At 39.1% G+C, this 27,875-nt stretch overlaps 1 protein-coding gene and 1 non-coding gene across 2 annotated transcripts in view; both read left to right on the forward strand.

Moving 5' to 3' along the window:
• Zswim2 (zinc finger SWIM-type containing 2) overlaps positions 1–19,410 on the forward strand; it is a 24,614-nt gene extending 5,204 nt beyond the window's left edge. Inside the window, exons 3-9 of the mRNA XM_004660272.2 lie at positions 439–479; positions 7,090–7,300; positions 10,098–10,349; positions 13,600–13,684; positions 14,880–14,986; positions 17,599–17,752; positions 18,598–19,410. Of these exons, the coding sequence (XP_004660329.2) occupies positions 439–479; positions 7,090–7,300; positions 10,098–10,349; positions 13,600–13,684; positions 14,880–14,986; positions 17,599–17,752; positions 18,598–19,410 (1,663 nt within the window). The remainder of the gene's footprint in view (positions 1–438; positions 480–7,089; positions 7,301–10,097; positions 10,350–13,599; positions 13,685–14,879; positions 14,987–17,598; positions 17,753–18,597) is intronic.
• Positions 11,921–12,133, forward strand: LOC123460315. Its single transcript, XR_006636889.1, has one exon. It is a non-coding gene; the product is annotated as a small nucleolar RNA U3 (small nucleolar RNA).
• Positions 19,411–27,875: the final 8,465 nt, after the last annotated feature.

Genomic DNA, 27,875 nt, shown 5'->3' on the forward strand with positions numbered 1-27,875 from the left:
GAGAGAGAGAAAGAGAGAGAGAATGGGTGTGCCAGGGCTTCCAGCCACTGCAAACGAACTCCAGATGCGTGTGTCCCCTTGTGCATCTGGCTAACGTGGGTCCTGGGGAACTGAGCCTCGAACCGGGGTCCTTAGGCTTCACAGGCAAGTGCTTAACCACTAAGCCATCTCTCCAGCCCCGGACTTTTTTTTTTTTTTAAACATGGGTTCTAGGGATTGGATTTAAATCCTCATGTTTGCAAGGCAAGCATTTTACCAATGAAGCTATCTTACCAATCCGAAACTTAACTATTATTATAACAAAAATATTAAAAAACTTTCAGTTTGTTCATGACACTTTTAGCATCAAAAATCCTATGTTGCTTTTTAAAGTTTAAAAATGTCTTCTGAATTTACATCAAAAATGAATATCTTAATTTTTCTTCTTGTGAATATTAGGATATTGTTGAAAAAGTTCAAGCTCCCAAGGAATCATGAATGTAAGTTTTGGAGTTTCTTTATTCTGGTTAATCTTTACTAATTTGAAATTAATAAATATAAGAATTTAAACAATATTTATTTACTTGCAATCAGAGAGAGATAGAAAAGAGACAGAGAGAATGGGTACACCAGGACCTCCAGCCATTGCAAATGAACTCAAGATGCATGGTCCTCTTTGAGCATCTGGCGTTACATGGGTATGAGGGAATCAAACTCCAGTCATTAGGCTTTGTAGGCAAGTGCCTTAACTGCTGAGCCCTCTCCCCAACCCCAAGATTTTTTTTTAATGAAAACACAAATTTCAATGCTTACTGTAACAGAAAATCTAATAATTGTAGTCCAATCTGTAGCCCTGTTATACTTTTAAAATGTGGAACACTTTTCTTTTTTAATAAAAATATCATATTATATACTATTTTCAAACTCAAATCACTTACAAAAGAGATATAACAATGGTCAGCTTTGATAATACTTTCCTTTATATTCTAAAAAGAAGATTCATATTTTTGTGTACAAGACTTTGTGTACAGTAAATGAAATTTTTAGATCCTAGTTTTATTGTGGCACATAATTCAATTTACAACTCTTTCTCACTGAAATTTTTCTGTGAAAAAGTGATCTAGTTTTGTTTTCATGTCAGTACTTGAGTTTAAAGATGATATTAAACTTCAGAGTCCTCAAAGAGAAAGAATAATGGTTCTATTGCAAGTCACTTAAATTTACACATTTCATAATAATGATACTATCACTATGAAAGTGTTACCTGCAGTCAAGGAGTTGTTTGACCTATTCTAAAAACTGAATTTTAAATGTTGTTAATAAGTGTTTATAATAGTCACAAATGATTAAAGGCATAATCAGATATTAAGATTTTCAGTTCAAGGGTTCTATCTAGGTAAGTTCATTTCCCCCACATATTATATAAAAATATCTTAAAGTTGGGCTGGAGAGATGGCTTAGCAGTTAAGCGCTTGCCTGTGAAGCCTAAGGACCCAGGTTCAAGGCTTGATTCCCCAGGACCCACGTTAGCCAGATGCACAAGGGGGCGCACGCATCTGGAGTTCATTTGCAGTGGCTGGTGTCCCTGGCGTGCTCTCTCTCTCTCTCTCTCTCTCTCTGCCTCTTTCACTCTCGATCTCTCTCATATAAATAAATAAACAAAATTATTTTTAAATATCTTAAAGTTATACCAAAAAAAAAAAAAATGCTGGGATGGCACAGAAAGCTTCCTTTTGTTTTCTCAGTGTATGTTCTATCAGAAATGTCTCCCATTTTTGATACCTCTGGTTAATTCTGCATCCTTGATTTCCATATCTTAACAGACCAGCATTTCCAGTTTAGGGGCAGTTTGATTTGGGTGTCCCATGGGTATTTTGGATGTCAGATGTCCCCAACTCTTGCTTGCCTCTTATATTCTCTATGTCACATACTGACTTTCCATTTTTGTTGTTGTTGTTTGTTTTTAATTAGTTTTGTACTCAGTGAATATAGTCAAGTCAGTACCTTTATTAGCCTCTTCCCTGTCCTCCCCCCTCCACAGGGTCCTTCCTTGTTGGGGTATATGGGTCATGAATTGAGGGGTTAGCCATCAGTTATGGGTAGGGGGAAATGTCTCTGTGGATCATGACCCAATGTCTGGCTCTGACATTCTTTCTGCCCATTCTTCCACAAATTTGCCTGAACCATGTTGGGTTCATTTTAGGTCTGCTTCAGTGATGAGGTTTTGGGAGCTTCAGTTTCTCTGGATCTGGTTTGGTAGGAGTTGATTTTTCTCTGTGTCTATCTCCTTCACCCTTGTGCTGGTATCAGGTTCACCAAGAAAACAGCACTCTTGCTTGTTTCCCCAGTTATTCTTAGTTTCAACTGGGGCCCTTTTGAGGTATGATGAGTGGTTCTCTCCTTAGAATCTGCATCTATCTGAAAAAGAGAAGCAGATTCTCCAACAGAGAAAAAAGTTAGCACAAGATAAATGCGATAACCATTATTTTTTACAGAGAATTTAATAGGTGTAGGCCCTCTTTTAGCCCACGATGGGTGGGAGCTTGATAATGCAGAGCAGGCTTATTTTTGAGGATGGTTCTGACTTGTTTCCCAGCTCCAGCTATGGGTTCCATTCCACTAAGCAGATTAGTTAGCCAAATCAAGAGCAGTTGGTTTCCCATCATGGCTGTGCATCACTATTGCACTTGTGTGAGCATCATGTCATGTTGTTTGCTGTTAAGTACGTTGGACCATGAGTTTCTTGGACAGATATTGGTCATTTTCCCCCAGCCACTCCTGTAGCACCTTCTGGCACTAGATGAGCTAACTGGGGACTGACTCACTTCCAGCTTCCAGCCATGTCACCACATGAGTACATGTCAAGAACATATGGTGTCTTTAGCAGTAGGATCTTGCCACTAACCTTTGGTGGGTCATCAAGTACTCTGACAGAAATCTGTCTTCTTTTGGGAAACCTTGTAGGTCTCTCTGATCAAAAGCTCATTGTGGATGATGGCCACCTGCTGGTACTAGGGGTTACAGGTCAGCACCCAAGAAGAGAGGGAAGAAAAAGATAAGTATTACAAAAGAGATAAAGAGTTGAGAAAGATGAGGGAGGGAGGGAGGGAGGGAGGGAGAGAGGAGGAGAGAGGGAGGAGCAGAGAGAGAGAGAGAGAAAGAGAAACAGGAGATTAAGGTCAGTCTTCATCATACACTTTCTAGGGCCTTGTGATCAGGTGTTCCCTCTAAGGGCCTGGTGAAGGTTCAACCATTTGGTCTGTCTTTTAGGATGTAGAATTATATGGTACCTGTGGTGGTTTGATTCAGGTGTCCCCCATAAACTTAGGTGTTCTGAATGCTAGGTTCCCAGCTGATGGATATTTGGGAATTAATGCCTCCTGGAGGGAGTGTATTGTTGGGGGCTGGCTTATTGGCTTTATAGCCAGTTTCCCCATGCCAGTGTTTGGCACACCCTCCTGTTGCTGTGGTCCATCTTATGTTGGCCAGGGGGTGATGCCCACCTTCTGCTCATGCCATCATTTTCCCCTGCCATCGTGGAGCTTCCCCTCGAGCCTGTAAGCCAAAATAAATCTCTTTTTCCCAGAAGCTGCTCTTGGTCGGGTGATTTCTAACAGCAATGAGAACTGGACTGCAACAGTACCATTGCCGTTTTGGTCCAGTTTTGTGTCCCCCATTGGCTCTCTTGCCCTCCCCTCCCTTCCCACCCACTCTATTGTCTGGTCCCAGAGATGCTTGCTAGGGATGTTGGCATCTTGAGTAGATTCAGGTTAGGAGCTGTAGATGAGTGAGACTATGTGGCAATTATCTTTCTGTGACTGGGTGAGTTCACTGAGAATGATCTGTTCGACCATATTACTTCAAATTTAATTTCCATGTTATGTCATCTCTAAACCTAGAAACTATGGGATTCTCCTTGCTTTTCCTCTCCCACACTATTTTCCCATGTTTATTCATTCCATAAATCCTGTTTCTTCTACACCCTACCTGTTTCTCAAGTGTTTCCACCTTTTGCGTTCTCACCATTGTTCAATGTTCTTTACCCCTATTACTGTTCTGTTGGACTTCGGTATTTCCAAAGCCTTCTCTTTGTGCTTCCTCCTCCTCCATACTCTGGCCAAACAAAAGGTTCTTTCTAAAATGTCACTCTCTTAATCTGCTCTCAAATCCTCTCATGCATGATGACAAGGTTGTATATCACATATATTTTCTTTTCCATTTCAACATGTTGACCTCCTCCAACAGTGTTGGTTATTCTTAAGACCTTCTTCCCACATCAATTTCATAAGCTTCTATGTAGAATATAAAAAAATCTAAACTTATCATTTAATAGTTTCATCTGAATACAATGATTCATAAATGCAATATTTTATTGATTTATTCAGATATAAAATAAATGCAATATTAAAAAGGAAATTTCTAATTCTCAACAATAGCATATAAGAAACTTTATTTTCTATTTTGCTGTTATAATTTTATGTAATTATACATATATTTTTTTTTCAGATAGTCTGTTGGAAGTTTGTGTCCTGCTTTTATCACATAATTTCTATAACTTCAATTCTATGTATTCTTTGTAAAGTCAATATCTAATTAATCTACTTTTATTATTAGCCACTTAATTCATTTCTACGTTTTATATTATTCTTCATATATGAAGCTCTTTTCTTACCAGTACTTCCTTAATTTCTCCCTGATTAATTACAAATGGATGTGTTAAAATTTTTTATGGCTGCTTCCCATAGCAATTGCCAAATTTGTCTTTAAAATACATATACATTTTGACAATGCTTTCCAAAGTTTATCCATATTCTTTTAATTTTATGTAGTTCTTTGGATTCATGTATACTATCAGTTAAAGATACTAGTAGTACAGTTAAATTCTTGGGAAAAAAATACATAAAAATATTTTATCATTTTACTATTTCTGTAATTTTAGAAAAATAAAGACTAAGGCATACAAATTGGAAAAAATGCCAGATGCAAAATAATAGCAATTTATTCATCCTACTAAATTAAGTAAGAATTATAGCCACCTTCCTATATACTTAGTACTCCTATCTAGAAGATCCAGAGAGGAAAAACTATAAGGAAGAAACATGTTTGCAAACAAGCATAATTTCTATAATATTGAAGAACTTGCACTTTTAGCCCAGTAAATAGCCAAAAATAATTCACACACGAAGTCCAAGCAGCAGAGGAGACTAAGAACAATAGCCTTGTAAGTGGCATTCGTGTCAGAGAGTGAGCTAAAGCATGAATGACAAACAGGGGGCTAATACCTGCTAAATAAGTAACTGTTTTGTTTGCTTCATATTCTGATATGGCAATTTTTGTTTGTGAAACAGACTGTGACATTAGACAAAGTTAGCTGCCTTGCTCTTATCTTTCAGAACATTCTTCTTTGGTCTCATATATTAATTTTTCGAAAAATATTTCAGGATGTTTTCTTCCTTACTTTATTTTTCAATTCATGTTGTACCCTGCAGAACTTTCTCTAGAAAGTTACTTTTATGAAAATTAATTATTCAATATTTATTTATTTTAAAAATTTTCATTCCTAAGTACATAATCTTTTGTTTTTCATTTTTTTCTTTTTTCTTTTTTTTTTTTTTTTTTTTTGGTTTTTCGAGATAGGGTCTCACTCTAGCCCAGGCTGACCTGAAGTTCACTATGGAGTCTCAGGGTGGCCTTGAACTCATGGTGATCCTCCTACATCTGCCTCCCGAGTGCTGGGATTAAAAGCGTGCGCCACCACGCCCAGCTCATTTTCTTCTTTTTGTTTTTTAAAAAAGGAGCAGATGTATCTGTGACTCTGACAAGTAGCCCTCCTCTCCCTCCCTATTAAATATTATCCTCCCCCCCACCACCTGCCATACCACCTCAAACAGAGAACAGAGGGCTCAGTACTGGGATATAAGCAGGATGCTTACAGTAAATGTACTGTTTAGTTGGGGAGCCTTAAAAAGCTTTAACTATCTTGTAAATAAAATGTAATCTGTGGCGTGTATTGAAGAATATGTAAAATGAGTAGAACTCAGGAGGCTGCTTAACAACTAATATTTAGATTGTGCTCTGTTAAAGAGAGGGGAAGGGCCAAGGAACATAAGATGGGGTGGACCCATGAATAAAGAATATGGGGTGCTTAGAGCCATCCTATGAGCCATTATTATAAGAATAGCAAGATGGAGACAATACAGAATTCTAGAAAACACATCTCAAAGGTAGTGGAAATACAGTTTGGGGTTGACTGTGCTAAAGAATACTCACTAAATCAGAGAAGATTGGGATTGTAAAAAGACTCCTTTTTAGGCATGCAATACAAAAGCAGGAAAATAACCACAGTCATTCTCATTCTCCCACTGTGGTGGTTTGATTCAGGTGTACCCCCAAAATTCATGTTTTCTGAATGCTGGGTCCCCAGATGGTGGGAATTTGGCAATTAGAGCCTCCTGAAGGAGATGTGTTGTTCTTGGGTGCCAGATCATGAGTTTTATAGCCAGATTCCTCTTGTCAGTGCTGGGCACACATTCCTTCTGCTGTTGTCCACCTGATGTAAGCCAGGACATGATGTCCAGCCTCTGCTCATCTCATGTTTTTCTCTGCCATTACGGTGTTTCCCCTGAAACCTGTTAGCCCAAATAAACCCTTTCTTACCATCAGCTGCTTTTAGTTGGGTGGTTTGTGCCAGCAACACCCACCATCCATCCATTCATTACTTCATTTAGCATCTATTCATACATGAATAACTCAAATGTGCCTGCTTCCCCTTCAGGTATTTTTGCCCTTGTTTATTTCTTGCATGTTGATAAAATATTGGTTTATGGGCACAGGGACAGACCAAAATTAGGCATGATAATGACACCGATCCTATGGCAGATATCCCATCCAAAATCATATAGTGCATTGCTTGTACTATTTTCAGTAAAATGGGGTTAAAAAACTTTCATGCTTTTTATAAGTGACTCTTTTGACCTTTGTGACTCTGAAAGGAACCAAAGAATTGGTTGGTGCCAACAGAATAGTTCAATTAATACTCTTTCTAACTTTTAGCTAGTTATTACATCTCTGTATTTCTGCCCAATTTTAATTTGTTGGTATTTTCACTAGCTGCTTTCCAGTTAGGCCTTGCGGAAGGAGAAATAAATGACTTGCTGCGGGGGATCCACCGAGTTCAAACTCCCCAACCAGGACCCAAAGATCAAATCTCACATGTGGAAGAAGATGGGCACATAAAGCAGAAGGAAGTTGGCTCTGATGATATCTGCCCTATTTGTCAAGAGGTGCTATTAGAGAAGAGGCTCCCTGTGACCTACTGCAGGTGACATGTGCTGTCTTTGGATTCTAAAAATATGAGAATTTGTTTTATTTGATTTTTCAAGATAGCATCTCACCCTAGAAGGCTACCCTGGAATTCACTATGTAGTCTCAGGTTGTTCTTGAGCTCACAGTGATCCTCTTACCAAACTTAGTATGCTTATAACTAATCTGGAGTTTATTGATGGGAAAAAAAACACATGTTTACCAATAGCCAGTTTATATTTCCTTAAAGCAATTCTATAAGCCATTATAACACTATTTGTGAAAAGGATTGCAGGATGGAGACAATACAGAATCCTAAAAAGTGTTCTAGTTTTTTAAAAATACTTTTTAATATTTCTTAACGTGAAGTGTCACACTCTAGCCCAGGCTGACCTGGAGTTCACTATGTAGTCTCAGGGTGGCCTCAAACTCATAGCAATCCTCCTACCTCTGCCTCCCAAGTGCTGGGCTTAAAGACATGTCCCACCACACCCGACTCTCAATCAAATTTTTACTTGTGCAAAAATCTGTGCTGAATTGAATTTTTTCTATTCGTCATGGACTATGAAGTTAGACTTACAAAATTTAGACAGCCATCTGTTCTTGCATATTTTTCTTTTCTTTTTTTTTCTTGTGGTTACTGGCCAAAACTTACATGTCTCCATGCTTCAACTTCTTATGTGGTTGTTTCTGCTACATATTGTAAGATTATTAACATTTCCTTAAATACTATTTCTTCCAGCAGATATTCCTTAGGTGTTTAACAGATTCAGCATGCTTCCATAAAAACACTGGTTCCTTACTCTCAGTAACATGTTTTATTTGAGTAATTATCAAAGGCTGATGTTGCAGTCAGATTCGCATTGCTGGTAGAAATCACTCAATCAAGAGCAGCTTGTGGGAAAAATAGGTTGATTTTAGCTTACAGGCTTGAGAAAGAAGCTCCACAATGACAGGGGAAAAGCCCCTGGCCAACATAAAATGGACAATAGCAACAGGAAAGTGTGCCAAACACTGGAAAGTGGGAGCTGGCTATAACACCCATAAGCCCACCCCTAACAATACACTGCCACCAGGAGGCTTTAATTTCCAATTTCCATCAGCTGGGGAACCTAGCATCCAGAACACCTAAATTTATGGGGACACCTGAATCAAACCACTACATTCCACCCCTGGCCCCATAAACTGATAACTATACATGATGTAAAATGCTATATATTCATCCAACCTTAAAAGTCCCCATAGTTCAATATCTTTAAACTGAACCATAATACCAAAAATAAACCAAAAAAAACCATAATTGCACAGAACAAACATGGCCCCATGGGGTCTCCATGCAAGCATCCAAAAAACCTGCTTCACACTTCCCATGGCCATTTCCAAAACACAAGACCATGTTGCAAACTCAATGACCCTCTCTTTTCTGCATTTCTTATACTCCACAATACCAGGTAGGGTGCCAATTTGTTAATTCAGGGGAGAATAAAGCAGACTTTGAAAGAACAGGACACTCCTTGAGCACCCAGGCCATAACAGCAAGCTTCCCATACATACTGCTACCCCAGTCCAGACACAGCTCTTTGTCACCCTCATAAGCCAAACCTCACAGTCCATAGCTCTTACTGCATTCAAGTCTTTCAACTCTGACCATAATAGTCCATCAAGCTGTACTTACAGCACTGCAAGGCATCTCTTAGGCCAAGGTTTCAAATCCTTCTGCATTCCTCTTGAAAATCAGCTCCAAACAGCCAAAGCCACACAGTCAGGTGTCTCACTCCTCAGTACCACCTTACTGTTGCAGATGGGTTCGCATTGCTGGCAGAAATTACCCAACCAAGAGCAGCTTGTGGGGAGCAAAACGGTTTATTTTGGTTTGAGGGGAAGCTCCAAGATGGCAGGGGAAGATGATGGCATGAGCAGAGGGTGGACATCACCCCTGGCCAACATAAGGTGGCAACAAGATAGCAACAAGAGAGTGTGCCAAACACTTGCATGGGGAAACTGGCTATGACACCCATAGCCACACCCCCAACAATACACTGCCTCCAGGAGGCTTTAATTTTCAATTGCCATCAGCTGGGGAACCTAGCATCCAGAACACTTAAGTTTATGAGGGACACCTGAATCAAACCACCACAGCTGGGGAGATAACTCACTGAGTAAGAGTGCTGGATATGAGCACTTGCTTCACAAGCATGAGGACTTGAGGATAATCCCTGAAAAGAACCTAGGCAGGGCTACCCATGCTTGTGAATGTAGCTCTGAGAGGGGCAGAAACAGAAAAATCTCTGGAGCTCACTGACCAGACAGTCAAATCAAAAAACATCAAGCCCCAGCTTCCATGAGAGACATGGTCTCAAGGAAATAAGGGGGAAAAGCAATAGAGAAGGACACCCAGCATCCTGCCTCACCTTCTGCACACACGTGTCCACACTCACATGCCCCACACAGACACGCACCACAATCCAACTGCACACACAGAAAAACAATAATAGAGTATTATCAAAATTCCCTTTGTGTTAAAACTATAGTACTCTTACTTTGTGGCTGAAAATATGCTTATGATGTAAAAATTTTCCCCATTTCTTTGAAATGGGGCAAAATCATGCTTGGATTTCTGAGAAAGAAGGCAGATTATATATATTGTTATGTGTTTGTAATTAAGCTATATCTAGGAATTAATTTAGAGTTTATTTTATGGAGAATAAAGATGTTGCCAGATAAATTTTTAGTTTACATGTATTTATAAATGTATAAAATGTATTTATAAAACTTTCCTTCATGCAAATGGCAAACTTGAAATTTATTTCTCTTAGATTTGGCTGTGGCAATAATGTTCATATAAAATGCATGAAGATTTTAGCTAATTATCCAGATATGATATCAAGTATGTCCATGTTGAAGTGTCCTCTATGCAGGGAGGAGTTTGCACCATTAAAGGTTATTTTAAAGGAATTCAAAAATGCTAGCAAACTTGTGACTACATCTGAGAAAGAACGACTAGACAAACACCTTGGGATTCCATGTAATCACTGTGAACAATTTCCAATTGAGGGCAAGTGCTATAAGTAAGTTGCCAGTAAAATGGTATGTACCTTGTTAACTGTGCAAAACCCTAGCCATTATGTTACTTATCCCTGCCCCCACCCCCTCTGTTCTTCACACACTATGCTTGCCTTATGTGATTGATGATAACTTATTTGGGATTTCCAGACTGGTAGTTTCATTTTACTTCCCTCTTCTGCCCAGAGCAATGAATTCACATTTAGGTCTATGTGGCATCTCACCTAGAACCTGTAGCTAACACAGGCCTCTTACTTTGGCTTTGATCAGTTTCCAAGCTTGGAGCACTGCTAGATCTCTCACCCTATAGAACCTGGCCTACCAATGAGATCATTACCCAAACTTCCAAATATTGATAGGGAGACATTGGTTAGACTTACTGGACTTTTAATCCTACTCTACCTGGTCCAATTGCAGGTTTTGTTACCACCTATGCTGAATATCAGTTTTGTTTTTCTTTCATATTCTATACCTCAACAATAATGAAAGTAAGATAAGTGGTAGAACAAGTGTTTTGACTACTTTCATTGGTGCCCACAAGCTTCTGCAATTATCCCAATTAAACAGCCACTATGCTTATGAAACTATGTCTTCCTACATAAAATTGTTAGCAGTATATTAAGTAAAAGTATTTCTTTTTGATTTTTGTTATTTTTCTGAAATATTAACTTTTGTGTTTTTCTGGGAATTAGATTGTAATAGGGCCAATTATTTATTTTTAATTCTTTTATAAAACCAGAAACCTTTTAATAAATTATGTCCTTTCTCCTTTGAATTTACTCCTCTCTTTTCTTCATGTGTCACACAGAAAAAAATTAACCATTAATGGGAGTTTGGAGAATATAGAAAATGACTGGCCTGAAGGTTCTCAAGGAGCATTCTAACTAGAGGAGGAAGGGAGGAAGTTCTGTGAACATTTGGACTGGGGTCCTGAGCAAGCTTCAGGAACATTGGTTCTGGGGAAAGTCAGCTTTGGTATTAGCAGCCATTGTGTGTGTGGTTTACATATTCTCAAGAGAGGTACAGACGAGCCTTTAGAGGGCAAATGTCACATGCAAAAGTGGGATATGGAGAACTGTCGGGTCAAAGACATGTGAGAGTCATGGTGGAAAATCCTCAGACTTATATAGAGATATGCCTCACATGATTAACAAATAGCTCCAATCCATTACAAAAAAGACAGTCAAGGCCTCTACTATTATAAGCTGTATGACTCTTTTTCTATTCTTTGAACAACCACTAAATATATTCGCTCCCCACTGTGCAACCCTCCCACATGTCTACTGCTGCCTTGAAGGACAACTCTCATAATTCCTCTCTAAACTGGCTAATAACTATTAATCTATACCTTATTCATCCTAAGTTAAAAACTGCATTTGTGATTTCATCTTCCTTCCTTTCCTCTAAATTCTGAGTATTTCAGTCTGCAAAACTAATCCTAACAGGTTTTAGAAATAGGTTGTGATAGACCAGATGAACTGGAACATTTCTCAGCTCCCTCTTTATTAGAGTTCCATGAAATAGCTGCTATTTTAGAAGGTTAGTTCACAAAACATCAGATGTATGTTAAAGCATAAAGACTATACTTTCAGGGCTCATTTCTATAGTTCATTACTAGAGAAGTTTCTCTGACTGTGTAGAGCACCGGAAATCATGAGGAGGAGGTGTAGCGTTCTCTCCTGAGCGGGAAGCCGGCTCTTGGTGCTGCTTTGTTACAACGGCCATTTGCCATTGATGATCATTCCTTCTCCTCTCTGGGAGTTGGAGGAGAGGACGCAGTCTGAGTGGCTTCCTTTTAGAAAAAAAGAAAAGTATAAAAGTGCTTTAGTTTTCTATCCCAGACAACGTTGATGTATTAAATAATTGCAGCCTCACAGACTCATTTATATTAATTATCAAGCCTCCTCACTATGTGTATAAATAGTAATAATGAATAAATCAACACTTGCTTCTTCTAAAGTGGCTGAGGACATATTTGCCTTCATTTTCCATGGAAATAGCCTACTAAAGATTTGTTCATTTTAATTAAAAAATGAGTTTATTTGACTACTGCTAGGATTTTATTTGGTGAAGTTTGCAGGAAACAAATAATATTTTGCTCGTAGCAAACTAACAAATGACATAAACCTGACATTGGGTTTTTGTGAAAAGTTAAATTTTGAAAAAAAATATTAATATTTTTATTGAATTTTATTACTTTGTTTTACATACTTACCTTTTTTCCTTCTTGGGGGGAAGAGAGGGAATATAACTTGTTAGTTAAGAATGCTACCAACTGTAACTGTAGCCTCCAGGAAAGAACTAGAAAGCAGCATTGGGTAACCATGGCAAATGAGGCTGCGGATCCTACTGGAATTTGGGAAAGCAGGTCACTGGAAGCTAAGTTGGGTAGGAAAATATCATGGAAGAGCATGTGGGAGGAAAATTTATGGTCTCCCAAATATATTCAACAGCCTTATGTCCAGGCAGAACCTGAATGTCAGGTTACATGTCAGAGGGGAATTAAGGTTGCAGTTGGAATGATTCTTAAAAGAAGAGAGAGGCAAAAAAAAAAAAAAAAAAAAAAAAAAAAAAGTAAATATGGCTGTGACAGGAAGGCTGCATTAAATACCTTGCAACTGAAGCAAGGACCACAAGCTAAGACTGAGTAGCCTCTCTAGAAGATAGAAAAAACAAAAGGAAATAGACTTTTCTTTAGACACTCAAAAAGCAGCACAGCCATGACAAGTGAGACTCATATCAGACTTTTTTTTTTAATTCCATATAAAATACTATAGTGCTGGAGAGCTGGCTTAGCAGTTAAGCACTTGTCTGTGAAGCCAATTTTGAGGCTCGATTCCCCAGGACCCACATAAGCCAGATGCACAGGTCATTCATGCATCTGGAGTTCATTTGCAGTGTCTGGGGCTGGAGGCCCTGGCCTGCCCATTCTCTGTCTCTCTCTATCTGCCTCTTTCTCTCTCTGTCTGTTTGTTGCTCTCAAATAAATAGATAAAAACAACAACACCAAAAAAAAAGATGTGTGCCACCATGCCCCCCCCAAAAAAAAAACTAAAATACAACAACAAATTTGTGCTGTTTAAGATGTTAAATGTATGTGAAAGTCTACCACAGCAACAATAAACCTACACAGTGAGACCAGAATTGGGTTTTGTCATGTTTGGATCATTCTCAGGAAGTTTTGTCAAAACTTCAGGATAAATCATTGCAATAGTTGGGTATTTTTGCTCACATGTTTTGCTGTTGGATTTTTAGGTGCACCAGGTGTGTGGAGTATCACTTATGCCAGGATTGCTTTGAGAGCTGCTGCCACCTTTCTCACACGTTCACGTATCGGGAGGTACAGTACCCACCATGAATCGCATGTAGAATTGGAACACATCTCATTGTAAAGATAAGGAAATTGAATAATATGAAGAATAGATAACATTGTGGAATGAAAAGACTGACTTTCAGTAAAACCCTAAAGCCATATTTTCAGGATATTTCTCTTACAAGGATGCACAAAACAGCCAGTTTTTGTGCTGGTGACTTATAAAGTACAGTGCAAGAAGTATAAGATGTCTAAAGAAAAGGAATTGTAGCCATCAAACTTGAAACTTAGTTCTAAAAGACCTTACTTAGCTTTATAAGCTAGATGAACCATATGGCTTTCTTAAGAGTTCCCACACCAACATAGAACTTTACTGAGGTCATTGGAACAGTGCACGTTGTAAGTATCTGAAGCTGAGGATGGTGGTACAGGCCTATAATTCTAGCATTTTGAAGGCTACGACAGATTGATGACAAGTTTGAGGCCAGCCTGGGCTACATAATGAGAAGCAGTCTTAATAAATAATCTGATGCTGAATAGTATTACCTTTTTATTACTATAAAACATCCCATAATTCACATTTTTACCTTGATAAATGTTAGACATGATAAGGCACACCTGTAATCCCAGTTACTCAGCAGGCTGAAGTAGTGAAATTGAAGCTACTCTGGAAATTTTATGAGACCCTATCTCAAAGTATAAGAAAAAAAGAAAAATGTAAAAAGTGATGGGGGAAGGAGCTGGGGCGATGGGTCATCAGTTAAAGGTTCTTACTTGCAATGCCTGCCAGCCTGGGTCAAATCCCCAGCCACCAACGTAAAGCAAGATGGGCATTCATTTACAGTGGCAAGAGAACTTGGTGTGCACATGCATGCATGCGTGCACGCGTGCGTGCGCACACACACACGCAATAATAAATAAAGAGTTGAAAAAGTTAAAGTGATGAGGTTGTAGCTCAGTGGAAGAACGTTTGCATAGTGTGTCCTGTGTTCCTTCCCCAGCACCAAAAGAAGCAAAGGGAGTAAGGCTGCCCTAGCCGTGCTGCACTAGAGCACGAGACCCAGTCACAGTTACAACTTTAACGTGTAAAACAGTTGTGTTTAGAAATAACGAATGAAATTCTTCACACCGTTATGTCACTGAGGTACAACCTGCTAATTCTCATAATGAAATAAGTGTTATCTGGATTTGCAAAGTAGCATATACTTTTCTCCTGTTTCAGAAAAGAAACCAAAGATGGAAAGCAATGGGAACGAGATCAAATGAAGTAAAATATTCAGATATTAAAAGAGAAATAGAAGATGTGCCATGTGTTCCAGAAAAGCAAGGGTGAGATTCTCAGTAAAGCTTTCATTTCTTATGGGAATTTTGATCTTTGAAGAATTTTTTTTAGTTTGAATAGGATATATTTACTCCTTGATTTAACATCTATTGAACAATTCACTGTCTAATAGGTGACATTTTTGCATTCAAGTGAAGAGCAAGGGTTTATGTCTGACTGCTTGGATCCAATCCTGCTTGGGGCACACACTGACTGAGTGGCTTTTGGACCACATGCTGCACTTCTCTCCACTACATTTTTCTCCTTGTGAAAAGGAGGATAATTCTAAAACCAACCTGATCAGAATCTTTTGAGTATGAAATGAGTTAGTACAAAAAATATTCAAATAATTGTATCTATGATAATTATTGACTCTGAGATGTTTACTAGATGTTGTAGACCTTCCTCAATAATGAACATTATCTAAGTAAATATAAAATTAAAACTAATGAGATTTGAGGTTTGCCTTTGTAGTAATGAACCTTGTACTCTTGTTAGTAGTGTGACTAAATACCCATTAGGAAACAACTTAAGGGTGAAAAGGTTTTGCTCTGGCTTGCAGTTTCAAGGGGATCCTGTCCGGGAAGGCAAGGCAAGCCTTCTAGTCCCATTGCAGCAGGGACAGAAACTAGAGCAAGAAAAGGAAGTGGACCAGCCTATAAAGCCAAAGGACTCAGTTCCTTCAGCAGAGCTCCACCTCCTACAGTTTCCACTAGCTTCCAATCAAGACAACAGTTGGAGGGAGACTAAGTACTCAAGCACAGGAGCCTAGGGTTGGTATTTCATGTTCAAACCATAACAGGCCTCCAGAAGATGGCTGCCTGTGCTGCTTTCAACTCCCTCTCCACCCTCTACTTCATGCCCTAGAGTCAGAGTGCTGAGGAGGTTGGTCACTTATGAATATGGACTGGACATTTTACAGTGGACAGGCCTCTCAAACCATCATACTCCTCATCATTTAAAGAAAATTAAACATGATATATATTACTAAAAGATTGTGTGTAATATAAAACACATATAAAGGTGAATATTTTTAAAGGACAGAATGACATTTTAATTTTTTGCCATAGTTTTCATGAGCTAAACCAAAACTGAATTTTCATTAACTATACAAATGTAAGTGTAACATAAACACAGATGCATACACACACACATGTGTTTTTATCCCACTCTAAGTGGGCAGTTATCCCAAGCCCCGTGGCCACTTCACACACTTTGGAGACCAGAGCTCTGTGTGATACGAATGCACCCATTCAAAGATTTTAAGTCCTGTTTCTTCTGATGAGATATCGCATTTCATCCTATTAGAATTAACTGTACAAACGAGGATTTGATTAGAAGATAGGTGGGGATGGAGAGATGGGAGGGTGAATATTGGAAGAAGAAAAGTATCCAGGCATAAAAAAATGGAATAAACAATAGGAAAGAATTTTAAAGTAAAAGGATAAGAACATTAAGAATATTTAGTTGAAATTAGATGACCTTGACAAATGCAGTTTTGTAGCTTTATCAGGATAAATCTATCTTGAGATGCAATGAATTTACCTGTAGAATATGCATCATGTATGAACTTTGTTCAAAAATACCTCCTGAAATGTATCTAACCTTTTAACCAAGCCTTTGTCCTGAGGTCTTTTTACTTTGTTTTATCAGTTTCTAATGGCACTGAATATTATTAATCCACAGTTCTGTCATTTTCTTGACATTAATCAATACCCTTAAAGTTACCGTGCTGGCCTTACAATATCATAGTAAGCATGTATCCCAAAGGAAAATGAATTTCCTTACAGATTCTTGTCTACCAATTTACCATAGGACTGTGGAATGCTTAGGGTAGCTTGTTCAGTATCTCAACAGTTAACAAGTAACTTTGGTTGTATTTATTTTACATCTGCACAAGTGTAAGCAATATGTGTGCTGGGGTATGGGTGGTGTGGTGTGTCTAGTATACACATGTATGTATGCCAATTCACATGTGTGCAGAAGCCAGAGGAGAATGTCAGGTGTCCTCCTCTGTTATTCTTTACTTGTTTCCTTGACATGGAGTCTCTCTCTGAATGTGAAACTGCCATCTTTGGGTAGACTGGTCGGTTGACCATTGAACTCCAGGGCTGCTACTATCTCTGCCCCACACAAATTAGGGTAATAGGCATATGTGGCCATGCCCGCATTTTTATGTAGATGCTAACAATCAAACTTAGATGGTCCCAGGCCCTCATGCTTGTGTAGCAAGTTGTATTACCTATTGAGCCATTTCCCGAGCCCTTAGTTACATTTTCCAAACACAGGCCTAAATTTGGGGGCAAACTGTAATTTCAACTTATGATTCTCAAAATTTCTTTCTGATTTTATTGATAGTAACATACAAATTAAGACTTCTATTAGTATTTTTATTTGATGTAAACAAATTTAATTTTGTACTTTATGAAGTCTAACCAATCATGTTCCAGATCCATATAGTAGACTTTTTATGAGATTTCTTATATGAGATTTCCTATCTCTGGTTCAAGAAAATCATGGGGGCAGTTGGGATATTGATATAGAAGATCTGTGCTATAGATTACTATCTGATCTGTAATCATATATGAGCATTCAATTCTCTCTGCTTATTCTTATTCAGTCAGGTTTGCACACCAAAGCATGTGGTAAAGTCACTGCCACTCCTCCTGGTCACCAAGAAGAGCCGGCTGCTTGCTCCAGGGTACCAGTGCCGGCTTTGTTTGAAGCCATTTTGTCTTGGTCAATATACAAGACTGCTACCATGTTCTCACAAGGTAAAAGCCATGTTCTTTTGGGGTGAATTCCATACAGGGCCAGTGTTGATGTATTTGTTGTGCTGTGTACAGTGATGTTCAGCTGGCATGTATGTGAGGGAATACTGCTCCAGAGAAGGCCCCTGTGCCCCAGTGATGCATTCCTACTGGGCAGGTTGCATGCTGTATGTGCTCACTAGGAAGGGTAGATGGCACTTTGTTAGGCCCTTTCTCCTACTCTAGTCACCTACCAAAACAAACTGCTGATCACATGCTATCATTTTGCTTATGTGTGCACTTATAATTCTTTAGATGAAACAAATGCCTAAGTTGATATTATTTCATATGAACATGCTAGAATTAAAAGCATATCCCTTGATATCTATATAATGGATAACTAAGTTTTATCCATGAAATACTGCTATTTGAATAAACATTTATAGTTTTAAAATCATTTTCCTTAAAGCAATTCATATTCCTTTTACTGACAAAATATGTTTCTTATTTTACATCTCACTATTACCAGACCTGTTTTTAACTCTACTTGTTTATGACTTTCAAGTGTTGTATTCTTTTATTAGAATAGCTAGTATTAAATTGTTACACTAAATGGCAAGTTTTTAACAAGATTACAAAGGTAGTACACATACTAAGTTTTGCATTTTACTGCTGAAAATGGAAATTAGTCAATATTTGTGAGTGAACTTTTTCAAAACATTTTCATAAAGCTGGATAAGTTAGGATTATCTTCTACTTTGCTAAGAAGATTTAGTACACAGCTATGAGGCTGGAAAACATATATTATCAATGTCAGTTATAAACACAACACTTACAGCTCTGATTGATTTATACTCTTCTGTTTTCAGTTTCATAGGAAATGTATTGACAGTTGGTTATTCCACAAGTGCAACTCATGCCCCATTGATGGACAAGCTATATACAACCCTTTGCTGTGGAAAGGGCTGACATCAGAGAGACATGCTCACCAGTCAGCTTCAGATATAAACAAAACATATCTGTCAAAGCAGGAAGAACCAAAACTTTTCGTTCCTGGTACTGGCTTAGTCTTGCAACAACACAGACTTGGAATTTTACCTAGAAGATCTCAGTGCAATTCCAAAATGTCGGCTGCATTTCAAGATCCATCAGAAAGCTATCAGAATATAACAATAGATGACCTGTGCTCAGTCAAATTAGATGATTCTGATTCACGAAAATTAATCTATGAACATAAAGTTAACCAACATTTCCCCAGATATTTGCAAGATTTAGCATGTGGACCACCTGGTAAAATGCCATCTCGAACATTTCTTCCATCCCTTTTTCATAAAAGTAGTATATGTCCCACTGGAAAGGAAAGTCCATGGATGTATGAAAAGTACCACACAGGTCACAGTCAAAAGATGGCCAAAGGCTGCAAACATATTAACCATGATGCCAAGAAGACTTTTGTTACTAAAAGGAGACAAGAAAATAAGAGAACAAATATGTTACTTACAGAGGGTTTAAATCTTACTGTCAACCAGAATATGACTAGCGTCAATTTGCCTAAAAGGTATAATAATTGTACGAGGAAAATAAGACAGAAATGTAATTGGCCACCCAGACGACCTGTGTATCACTCTTTACAAACAAAAAGTTCTGCACTGTCTTTAATAATAGAAGGAGTTCAGTTATGAATAGGCATTTTAATTACATCAGTAAAATATTTGAATATTGAATATAAAATACTTTATTTGTAGAGCATAAGAACACATGTACATGCTTGACAGATGTATATAAAAGTCCTTATTTTGCCTACTTGTCTATGAATAATTTTCTATGCTTCACTATGAAACAGAGCATTGAGTATCTTGATAAGTATGCTCAGGATGTTATTAATAATGAATTATTATAAAATTATTAAGCTTTCATATATTACACAGATCTATGCATTCAGGAATTTTCTTGTAATTGCATAGACAGGTTGAATTTTTGTGTACCACAAACATAGGAAAATCCTAATTATGATTTTTCATTTTTATTTTCTTTCTCTTTTTTCTTTATTAGTTATGTACATACTCGGTATGTAAACAGCCATGTTGGTACCATTGTTAGCCTCCTCCCTGTCCTCCCCCCTCCAAAGGGAATCTCCTCATTGGGGATTGTGGCTTTTGCATTGTGGTGGTAGCCTCCATTTTTGGGTAAGAGGCAATGTATCTGTGCACAATGTCCCAACTTTTGGCCTCCTGTGAATTTCCCTGAGCCATGATGGGTTTGTTTAGGGCTACTTCAGTGATGAAGTCTTGGGAGCCTCTGTGTCTCTGAATATCTGGTTTGGTAGGAGCTGAATGTTCTCTATGTGTATCTCCTTCACCCTTGTGATGGTACCAGGTTCACCAAGAAAGCAGCACTCTTGCTCATTTCCCCAATTAAACTATGGTTTCAGCTGGGGCCCTGGTAAGGTGCAATGGGCTGATTCTCTCCTCAGGTCCATCTGTAAAAGAGAAGCACATACTCCAATGGTGAGTAAATTCAGTACCAAATAAATGGCATAACCATTATTATTTTAGAGAGAATTTAATAGGTGTAGGCCCTCCTGTAGCCCAAGATTGGTGTGAGCTTGATATTGGAGAGAGAACTTGGTTTTTGGATATAGTTTCAACTTGTTTGTTTTGGATATAGTTCAACTTGTTTCTCCAGCTATGTGTTCTGTTCCACTGAGTGGAGCTGCTAGCCAATTTAAGAGCAGTTGGTTACCCACCATGGTTGCATGTCACTATTGCATTTGGGTGAGCATCACATCAGGTTTGCTGCTGAGTAGTTAAGAGCACAAGTTGCTTGGACAGATGTTAGCCATTTTCCCCCAGTTGCTCCTCTAGCACCTGGCACTAGACAAGCTGACTGTCTGGGGACTGACTCTCTTCCAGATTCCAGCCAGGTCTTTCCAGGTTCTGTATCAACCGTGTATGGTACCTTTGGCAGTAAGGTCTTACCATTAACCTTTGGTGGGCCATCAAGTCCTCTGACAGAAATCTGTCTTCTTTTGGGAAACCTTGTAGGTCTGTCTGATCAACAGCTCATTGTAGATGTTAACTACATCTTGGTACTGGGAGGTACAGGCCAGACCCAAGGGAAAAGAAGGAAGAAAAAGATAGGTAATATAAAAGAGAAAGAGAGAAAAGAGAGAGATTTAAAAAAGAAAAGATTGTTAGTCTTCATTATAACCTCTTCAGGGCCCTTTGATTTAGGTGTTTACTCTAAGGACCTGATGGAGGTTCAACCTTTTAGTCTGTCTTTCAGGATATAGGATTTTATGGTAACAGTTCAATTTAGATCCAGTTTTGTGTCTCCTTCCCCTCCCATCCCACTATTGTCCAATCCTCAAGATGCCTATTATATATTTCAGTATCTTGGGAGATTCAGGTTAGGAGCCACAGATGAGACCATGTGATGAATGTTTTTCTGTGATTGGGTGAGTTCACTGAAAATGATCTTTTCCAAGTTTGGCCATTTTTCTTCAAATTTTATTGTGGCACTTCTCCTTACTGCTGTGTAAAATTCCATCATGTATATATACCTTCCATGAAGGCTTGATAGCTGAGTAGCCATCTGGTCCTGGACTCTTCTTTTTGTAAAAGTTTATGATTACCTTTTCAATCTCAATGGGTGTGATAGGTTTGTTTAGGATATTAATCTGCTCTGACTTTAGCTTTAGTAGGTGGTATATGTCCAGGAATTCACCAATTTCTATTTCCTCCATAATATCCAGTTTTGTGGAGTAGAGGCTTTTGAAATAAGTCCTGATGATTCTCCCAATTTCACTTATGTCTTTTGTGATCTCTCCTTTTTCATTTCTAATGTTAATTTGAAGCGTATTTTTTCCACTTGATCATATTAGCCAGGGGTTTATCAATCTTGTTTTTTTTTTTTTCAAAGAACTAGCTCATTATTTCAATTTTCTTTTGTTTTTCTTTTTTCTTTTTTTTTTTGGTTTTGTTTTTAGAGGTAGGGTCTCACTCAAGCCCAGGCTGACTTGGAATTCACTATGTAGTCTCAGGATGGCCTCAAACTCTGCCTCCCAAGTGCTGGGATTAAAGGCTTATGCTACCATGCCTGGCTATCAATTTTCTTAGTTGTTTTCTTAGTTTCCAATTCATTAATTTCTGCTCTCATCTTAATTGTTTATTTCTATCTAGAGCTTTGGCAGTTGGATTCTTCTTGTTTTTCCAGTGCCTTTAGGTGGATGGTTAGGTTATTAACTTTGGATTTCTCTGTCTTTGTTATGAAGGCATTTAGTGCTATGAATTTTCCCCTAATGGCTGCCTTTATGGTGTCCCATAAGTTTTGGTACAATGTATTCTCATTAGCATTAAATTCTATAAATTTTGCAATTTCATTTTTTTATTTCGTCCACTACCCTTTTATGGTTTAAAAGTGTGTTGTTCAGTTTCCAGGAGCTGATGGGATCCTGGTGCATCTTTTGTTGTTAATTTCTAGTAATATAGCATTGTGATCTGGTATAATGCAGGAAATTATATCATTCTTCCTAAACATATGGAGGCAAGCTTTTTGGCCCAGTATATGATCTATTTTAGAGAAGGTTCCATGGGCTGCTGAGAAGAATATGTAATCTGTGGAGATTGGGTAGAATGTTCTGTAGATGTCCATTAGGTCTAAGTGATCTATGGTATTGTTGAACTAACTCTCTTACTTCCCTGTTGATTTTCTGTTTGGGTGATCTATCTATTGCTGATAGTGGAGTATTGAAGTCCCCAACTATGGTGGTGTTGGTGGTTACTTCTGTTTTGTTGCCAAGTAGGTTTTGTTTTATGAATTGAGATGCACCCATGTTTGGTGCATAAAGATTAACAATTGTGATGAGGATTGTTGGATCATTCCCTTGATAAATAAGAAGTAGCCTTCATTGTCTTTTTTATTTTTAATTTTTTTTGTTTTTTATTTATTTATTTATTTGAGAGCGATAGACATAGAGAGAAAGACAGATAGAGGGAGAGAGAGAGAATGGGCGCGCCAGGGCTTCCAGCCTCTGCAAACGAACTCCAGACGTGTGTGCCCCCTTGTGCATCTGGCTAACGTGGGACCTGGAGAACCGAGCCTCGAATCGGCGTCCTTAGGCTTCACAGGCAAGCGCTTACCCGCTAAGCCATCTCTCCAGCCCCATTGTCTTTTTTGATTATGTTTGGTTTGAAGTCTATTTTATCTATTTTATCGGATATTAGTATAGCTAATGTCTGCTTGTTTCTTATCTCCACTTCCTTGGAACATCATTTTCCACCCTTTTACCCTGAGGAGATTTCTGTCTTTAGTGGGGATAGAGGGGGTTTACTTTTCTGATCCACTCTGTTAGCTTATATCTCTTGATGGGTGAATTAAGACCAGTAATGTTTAGGATAATAATTGTGAGGTTTGATTTAATCCCTGCCATATTGTGGGGGCTCGTGTGGCTTGGTGTTTTCTTGGACTTTGTAATTTTTGTGCCATCTCTGAGTTTGGTTATTGTGATCTGCCTCTTATAGATATTCAAGGTTGGTTATTTGACTCTTCTGTGTGGAGAATTCCCTGAAGTACTCTCTGTAGACTTGTCTTTGTGTTCATGTAGTTCTGAAGCTGACTTTTATCATGGAAAGTTTTTGTTTCACCATCTATTATGAGGGATACTTTTGCTGGGTAGAATGCTTTGGATTGGAAGTCATAGGTTCTTACACTTTTCAGTGTTCCATCCCAGGCCCTTCTGGCTTTCAGGGTTTCCATTGAGAAATCTGAAGTAATTCTGATGGGGTTACCTTTATATGTAATGTATTATTTCCCCCTAGCTGCTTTTAGGACTTTCTCTTTCTTATCAATGTTTAGATTCTTAATGGTAATATGTCTTGGTCTACTAGGTCTAATCTAGTGACAACAGCATTCATACAATTATTGAACCTTTGTTCGTTTTCTACAAGTTCTGATAATTACTTAGCCAGGTTTGCATAGCTTGTATCTTCATTTTAGGGTTCTGATTCTGTTGTCTCTTCTATGTTTTGATTAGAGACATCCACTGTGGGACTGGACAAAATTGTTGAATTTACTTGCATTTGACTTTTCATATTATTCCTCTTGCACTGAGGTCTGCCCATCTCAGTGAAGGAATCTTATTTAATTTAGGAGGAAGTTGTAATTTACCCTTGAAGTGTCTTCAGTGATTATTTCCCTTTATGTTTGCTTCAATTAGGTTACTGATGACAATGGGGCCTGTCTGCTCAGTGGGAAGGAGCCTGTGATGTTCTGGTGGGGGCCCAAGGGCCTGATGGAGGGGTTTGTTGGTCAGTGGTTCTGGGTATGGGACTCTGTGGTCAGTTGGCTCAAGTGGACAGGAGGTGGGGGAATGGGACAAAGCAGACTGCTGTTGAGGGGAAGCAGAAGGGAGAAGGACAGGATTGTGAGATGTTTCTGAGATGGTGAAGGGTGAGGAGATGGGACAGTGGGATCTATTGGGAGTGTGTAGCAGGTGGTGGATGGGACTGCCAGGTCCTGTGACATGGTAGGGCAGGGATATGGCACTGCTGCAGGTCAGGTGACTCATGGGAGGATGGGTAGCAGTCCTGGTGGTGGGAAGGGAGAGGGAGGGGTGAACAACAGCCTGCTGGCCTGGGTCTGAGTAGCCTGTAGAAAGTGCAGGAGAACCACATGGAGGGCTGCTGGTGGGATGGTGGTCAGGTGTGGAGGTCTCTGGTGGTGGAAAAACTTAAGGAGGGAGGGGAAAATGCTAGTCTGCTCATCTGGGTCCAAGTAGCCTGTAGGAAGTACAGGAGGAACTGGTGTATGCACAGCAGGATGGGACAGAGGTTGCAGAGGTCCCTGGTGGCAGGAAAACTGAAGGAGGGAGGGAAAGGGAATGCTAGCCTGCTGATCTGGGTCTGAGTAGCCTATAGGAAGTACAGGAGAACCTGGTCACGTGCAAGGCAGTAGCTGCTGTGATGGCAGGTGGGAGAAGGTCCCTGGTGGCAGGAAAACTGTAGGAGGGAGGGGGAACACTAGCCTGCTGCTCTGGGTCCAAGTTGTGTGCAGGAGGTGCACAGGACCTATTCCATGCATGGCCATGGGGCAGGTGGGATGAAGGGCATGAATTGGAGGTCCCCAGGGATGGGCAAGCCTAGGGAGGGAAGGAAGGGGAATGCTAGCCTGCTGGCCTAGGTCTGCTTAGCCTGTGGACATGGCAGGAGGACCTGGGTGGCCCAGCAGCTGGGAGGGCTGCTTGAGGGGATTGGGGGACTGGTGGGCTACCCAAGAATGTGGGAATCAGTGGATTCCCTACTTTGCTCCTCTGCACCTTCCCACTGGAGGTCTGCTAGGATCTATACACCCCTATAAACCCCAAAGATCTTGCTTTTCCTTCCCCATGAGCAAAGATATATTTAGGCAGGAATCATCCTGATTAGAAGTCCAACACGAACTTTCATTTTCATTTTCTTAAAGGAGTTTCAATGAAATGAAATAAGCACAGTAAACTATGACACATTTATAATGGTGTTAACATTTTACTTTCAAGATTTTTTTATTTTCAAGATACTATCAAATTTACTGATACAATCACTTGGTAAAGCTATTTTATTTATTTTAAAAATACTTTACTTATTTATGTATTTGAGAGAGAGAGAGGAATAGAGCAATATTTAGAGAACATGAATATTGGCACCCCAGGGCCTCCTGCCACTGAAAACAAACTCCAGATTACATGCACAATTTTGTGCATATGGCTTTATGTGGGATATCAAACCAAAGCCATCAAGCTTTGCAAGCAAGCACATTTAATAGCTTAACCATCTCTCCAGACTTTTGCTTTTATTTTTTAAAATAACCATTGATTCAAACATTTATCTGAAAAATATAACTGTCTTAAATGCCTATTTTGTTTATTTTTATATTATGTGGCTTGGTGGATTTCCAAATATTAGTTCCTAAACACCAATGTTACTGATCTTTTATTATCTTCAACAAGAAAATATCTTATGATTACATGAGCAAGCTTTGATTAGCATTCAGAATGTAAGTTAGATGACTCACACAAAGGAAGGTAACCAGTGTTTTGTTTATTGTTACAGAAATTTCACAGAATATTTCCTATTTGTAGGGAAGGATAAATGGCCCAAGATTAGCACAGTACAGACTCATGGGCAATAGTAGATTACCTATAGGCTTGTCCCCTATGCCCAGTAAATAGCACCTAGGTGACAACTCAGTTTTCTCAGGGCCTTCCCAATTTTAAAACAAATCCCATGTTCCAGAAAAACCCTAGGTTTGATCAAACTAGGGAGGTTGGTTACTCTAGAAGTTATCCAAGAAAATGTCTATCCAAGAAAATGGAGAAGTTAGAGTTAAGAATATTTGCTATGGGATTGCAATTTCTTTCATTTCAGGGGCATGGCCTCCTCATAAATGTGTGTGCCCTAGGTCTCCTTCAGATCCAACCTGGCACTGAGTTGACTGTTAACTAGAGCAGTAGACATTGTTCTTCTAGTCACCTGTCCTTCCTTGGATGGTACATCTACTGGAACCCCATCTATTTTCTACTCTCTTGGAGATTACCTCCACTTTGTAGGCTAGCCTACCACTTCCTACTACAATCCCTAAATATACCTGTTTTGGGAAGGTAAGTGATACCAGCTGGCCTTCATCGAGGATCCCTCCAATCACTCCACTGTGATCAGTGAGTCTAGTATAGAGTCTCTGATACTGTCAACCCTGGGTTACAGAAGAAATCCACCATTGAATATGTAGTTATACTGGTCCCCCATACCAACACATTGCTTTATGGCCTTGGAAATGTTATATTTTATAGGCCTTATTCCAATGAAATACAATCATCTGGAAGGACTCCAGGTCTTACATAGCATATTCATACCAGCATACCCACTTTTATGGACTTTTCAATATATCTGTGATTGGCTGTGGCATTCTAGTGTTTCTTCACTTAGTACTGGCCATGACCTTTGTTGTTCTTCTAAGAGTCATCTTGTAGTGATTGCATCTTACCTAGTCATTAAATCTTATGATAAAAAATCCTCTGGAGTCAGTAAATTCTTCTTTCCAGTATTATTTTCCACCCTGCTTAACTAAGTAAAGGCCCCATGTTAGGCACCAGGTGCCAAGACCAATGTGGCTGTGAACTGAGAGGAGCGACTGCAGGATTAGAAGGAAAGAGAGACAGACACAAATAATAAAGTTAGGACTGGGTGGTCTGCAGGCTTTTCTGGAGATACTGTAGCACTGCTTAACCAGCATTGGTTTAATTTACACACAAGCAGAAAAGATTTGGCAACAACTTTCTTTTATCAAATATACAAAATGCATGGGAACAGCACGGGGAGGGTATGGTGGTTTGATTCAGGTGTCCCCCATAAATTTAGGTGTTCTGAATGCTAGGTTCCCAGCTGATAGAGATTTGGGAATTAACATCTCCTGGAGGCAGTGTATTATTTGGAGCAGGCTTATGAGCATTATAGCCAGTGGCCCCAGTGTTTGGCATACTCTCCTGTTGGTATTGTCTACCTCATGTTGGCCAGGGGATAATGTCCATCCTCTGCTCATGCCATAGTTTTTCCTTTGTCATCATGGAGCTTCTCTTCAAGTGTTTAAGCCAAAATAAATCTTTTTTTCTCCCCAACTGCTCTTGGTCAAGTGATTTCTGCCAGCTATATGAACCTGAGTACAAAGGGGGAAAGGTTAGATGATGTAGGAATGAGGCAGCTGTAGGCTGCTTTTCTACATGTACTGTTTTATGCACAAGGTCAGGCCCATACAAGCAGTACCAGAGAAAAAACTAAGGATGTGCTATGCCCTGCTCCCATCTCTGCTGATTCAGCTGGAGGTAGACATGGTTATGCTTATGCCAATGGTTCCTAGTGGTTGTGGCTCTCTACATCTTCAGAATCCTGACCCACATGCTATCTATCAGTACTTATTATACACAACAGTGAACTTTAAAAATTTCTTGAGGGTTCTGTGTACTACTAGGACCAGAACATATTTTTCTGGGGTATTCTGTAGCTATACACCTAATGACCATACTGAAAAGCAAAATAAATCTTAAAGAGAGACCATTTATGGGGAAGAAGACTCAACTTTGGGTTCCAGCAAGGTGGCAGCCTTCTGTATTTTCAGT

The sequence above is a fragment of the Jaculus jaculus genome, chromosome 4, assembly GCF_020740685.1.
Source record: "Jaculus jaculus isolate mJacJac1 chromosome 4, mJacJac1.mat.Y.cur, whole genome shotgun sequence".
Taxonomy (NCBI): domain Eukaryota; kingdom Metazoa; phylum Chordata; class Mammalia; order Rodentia; family Dipodidae; genus Jaculus; species Jaculus jaculus.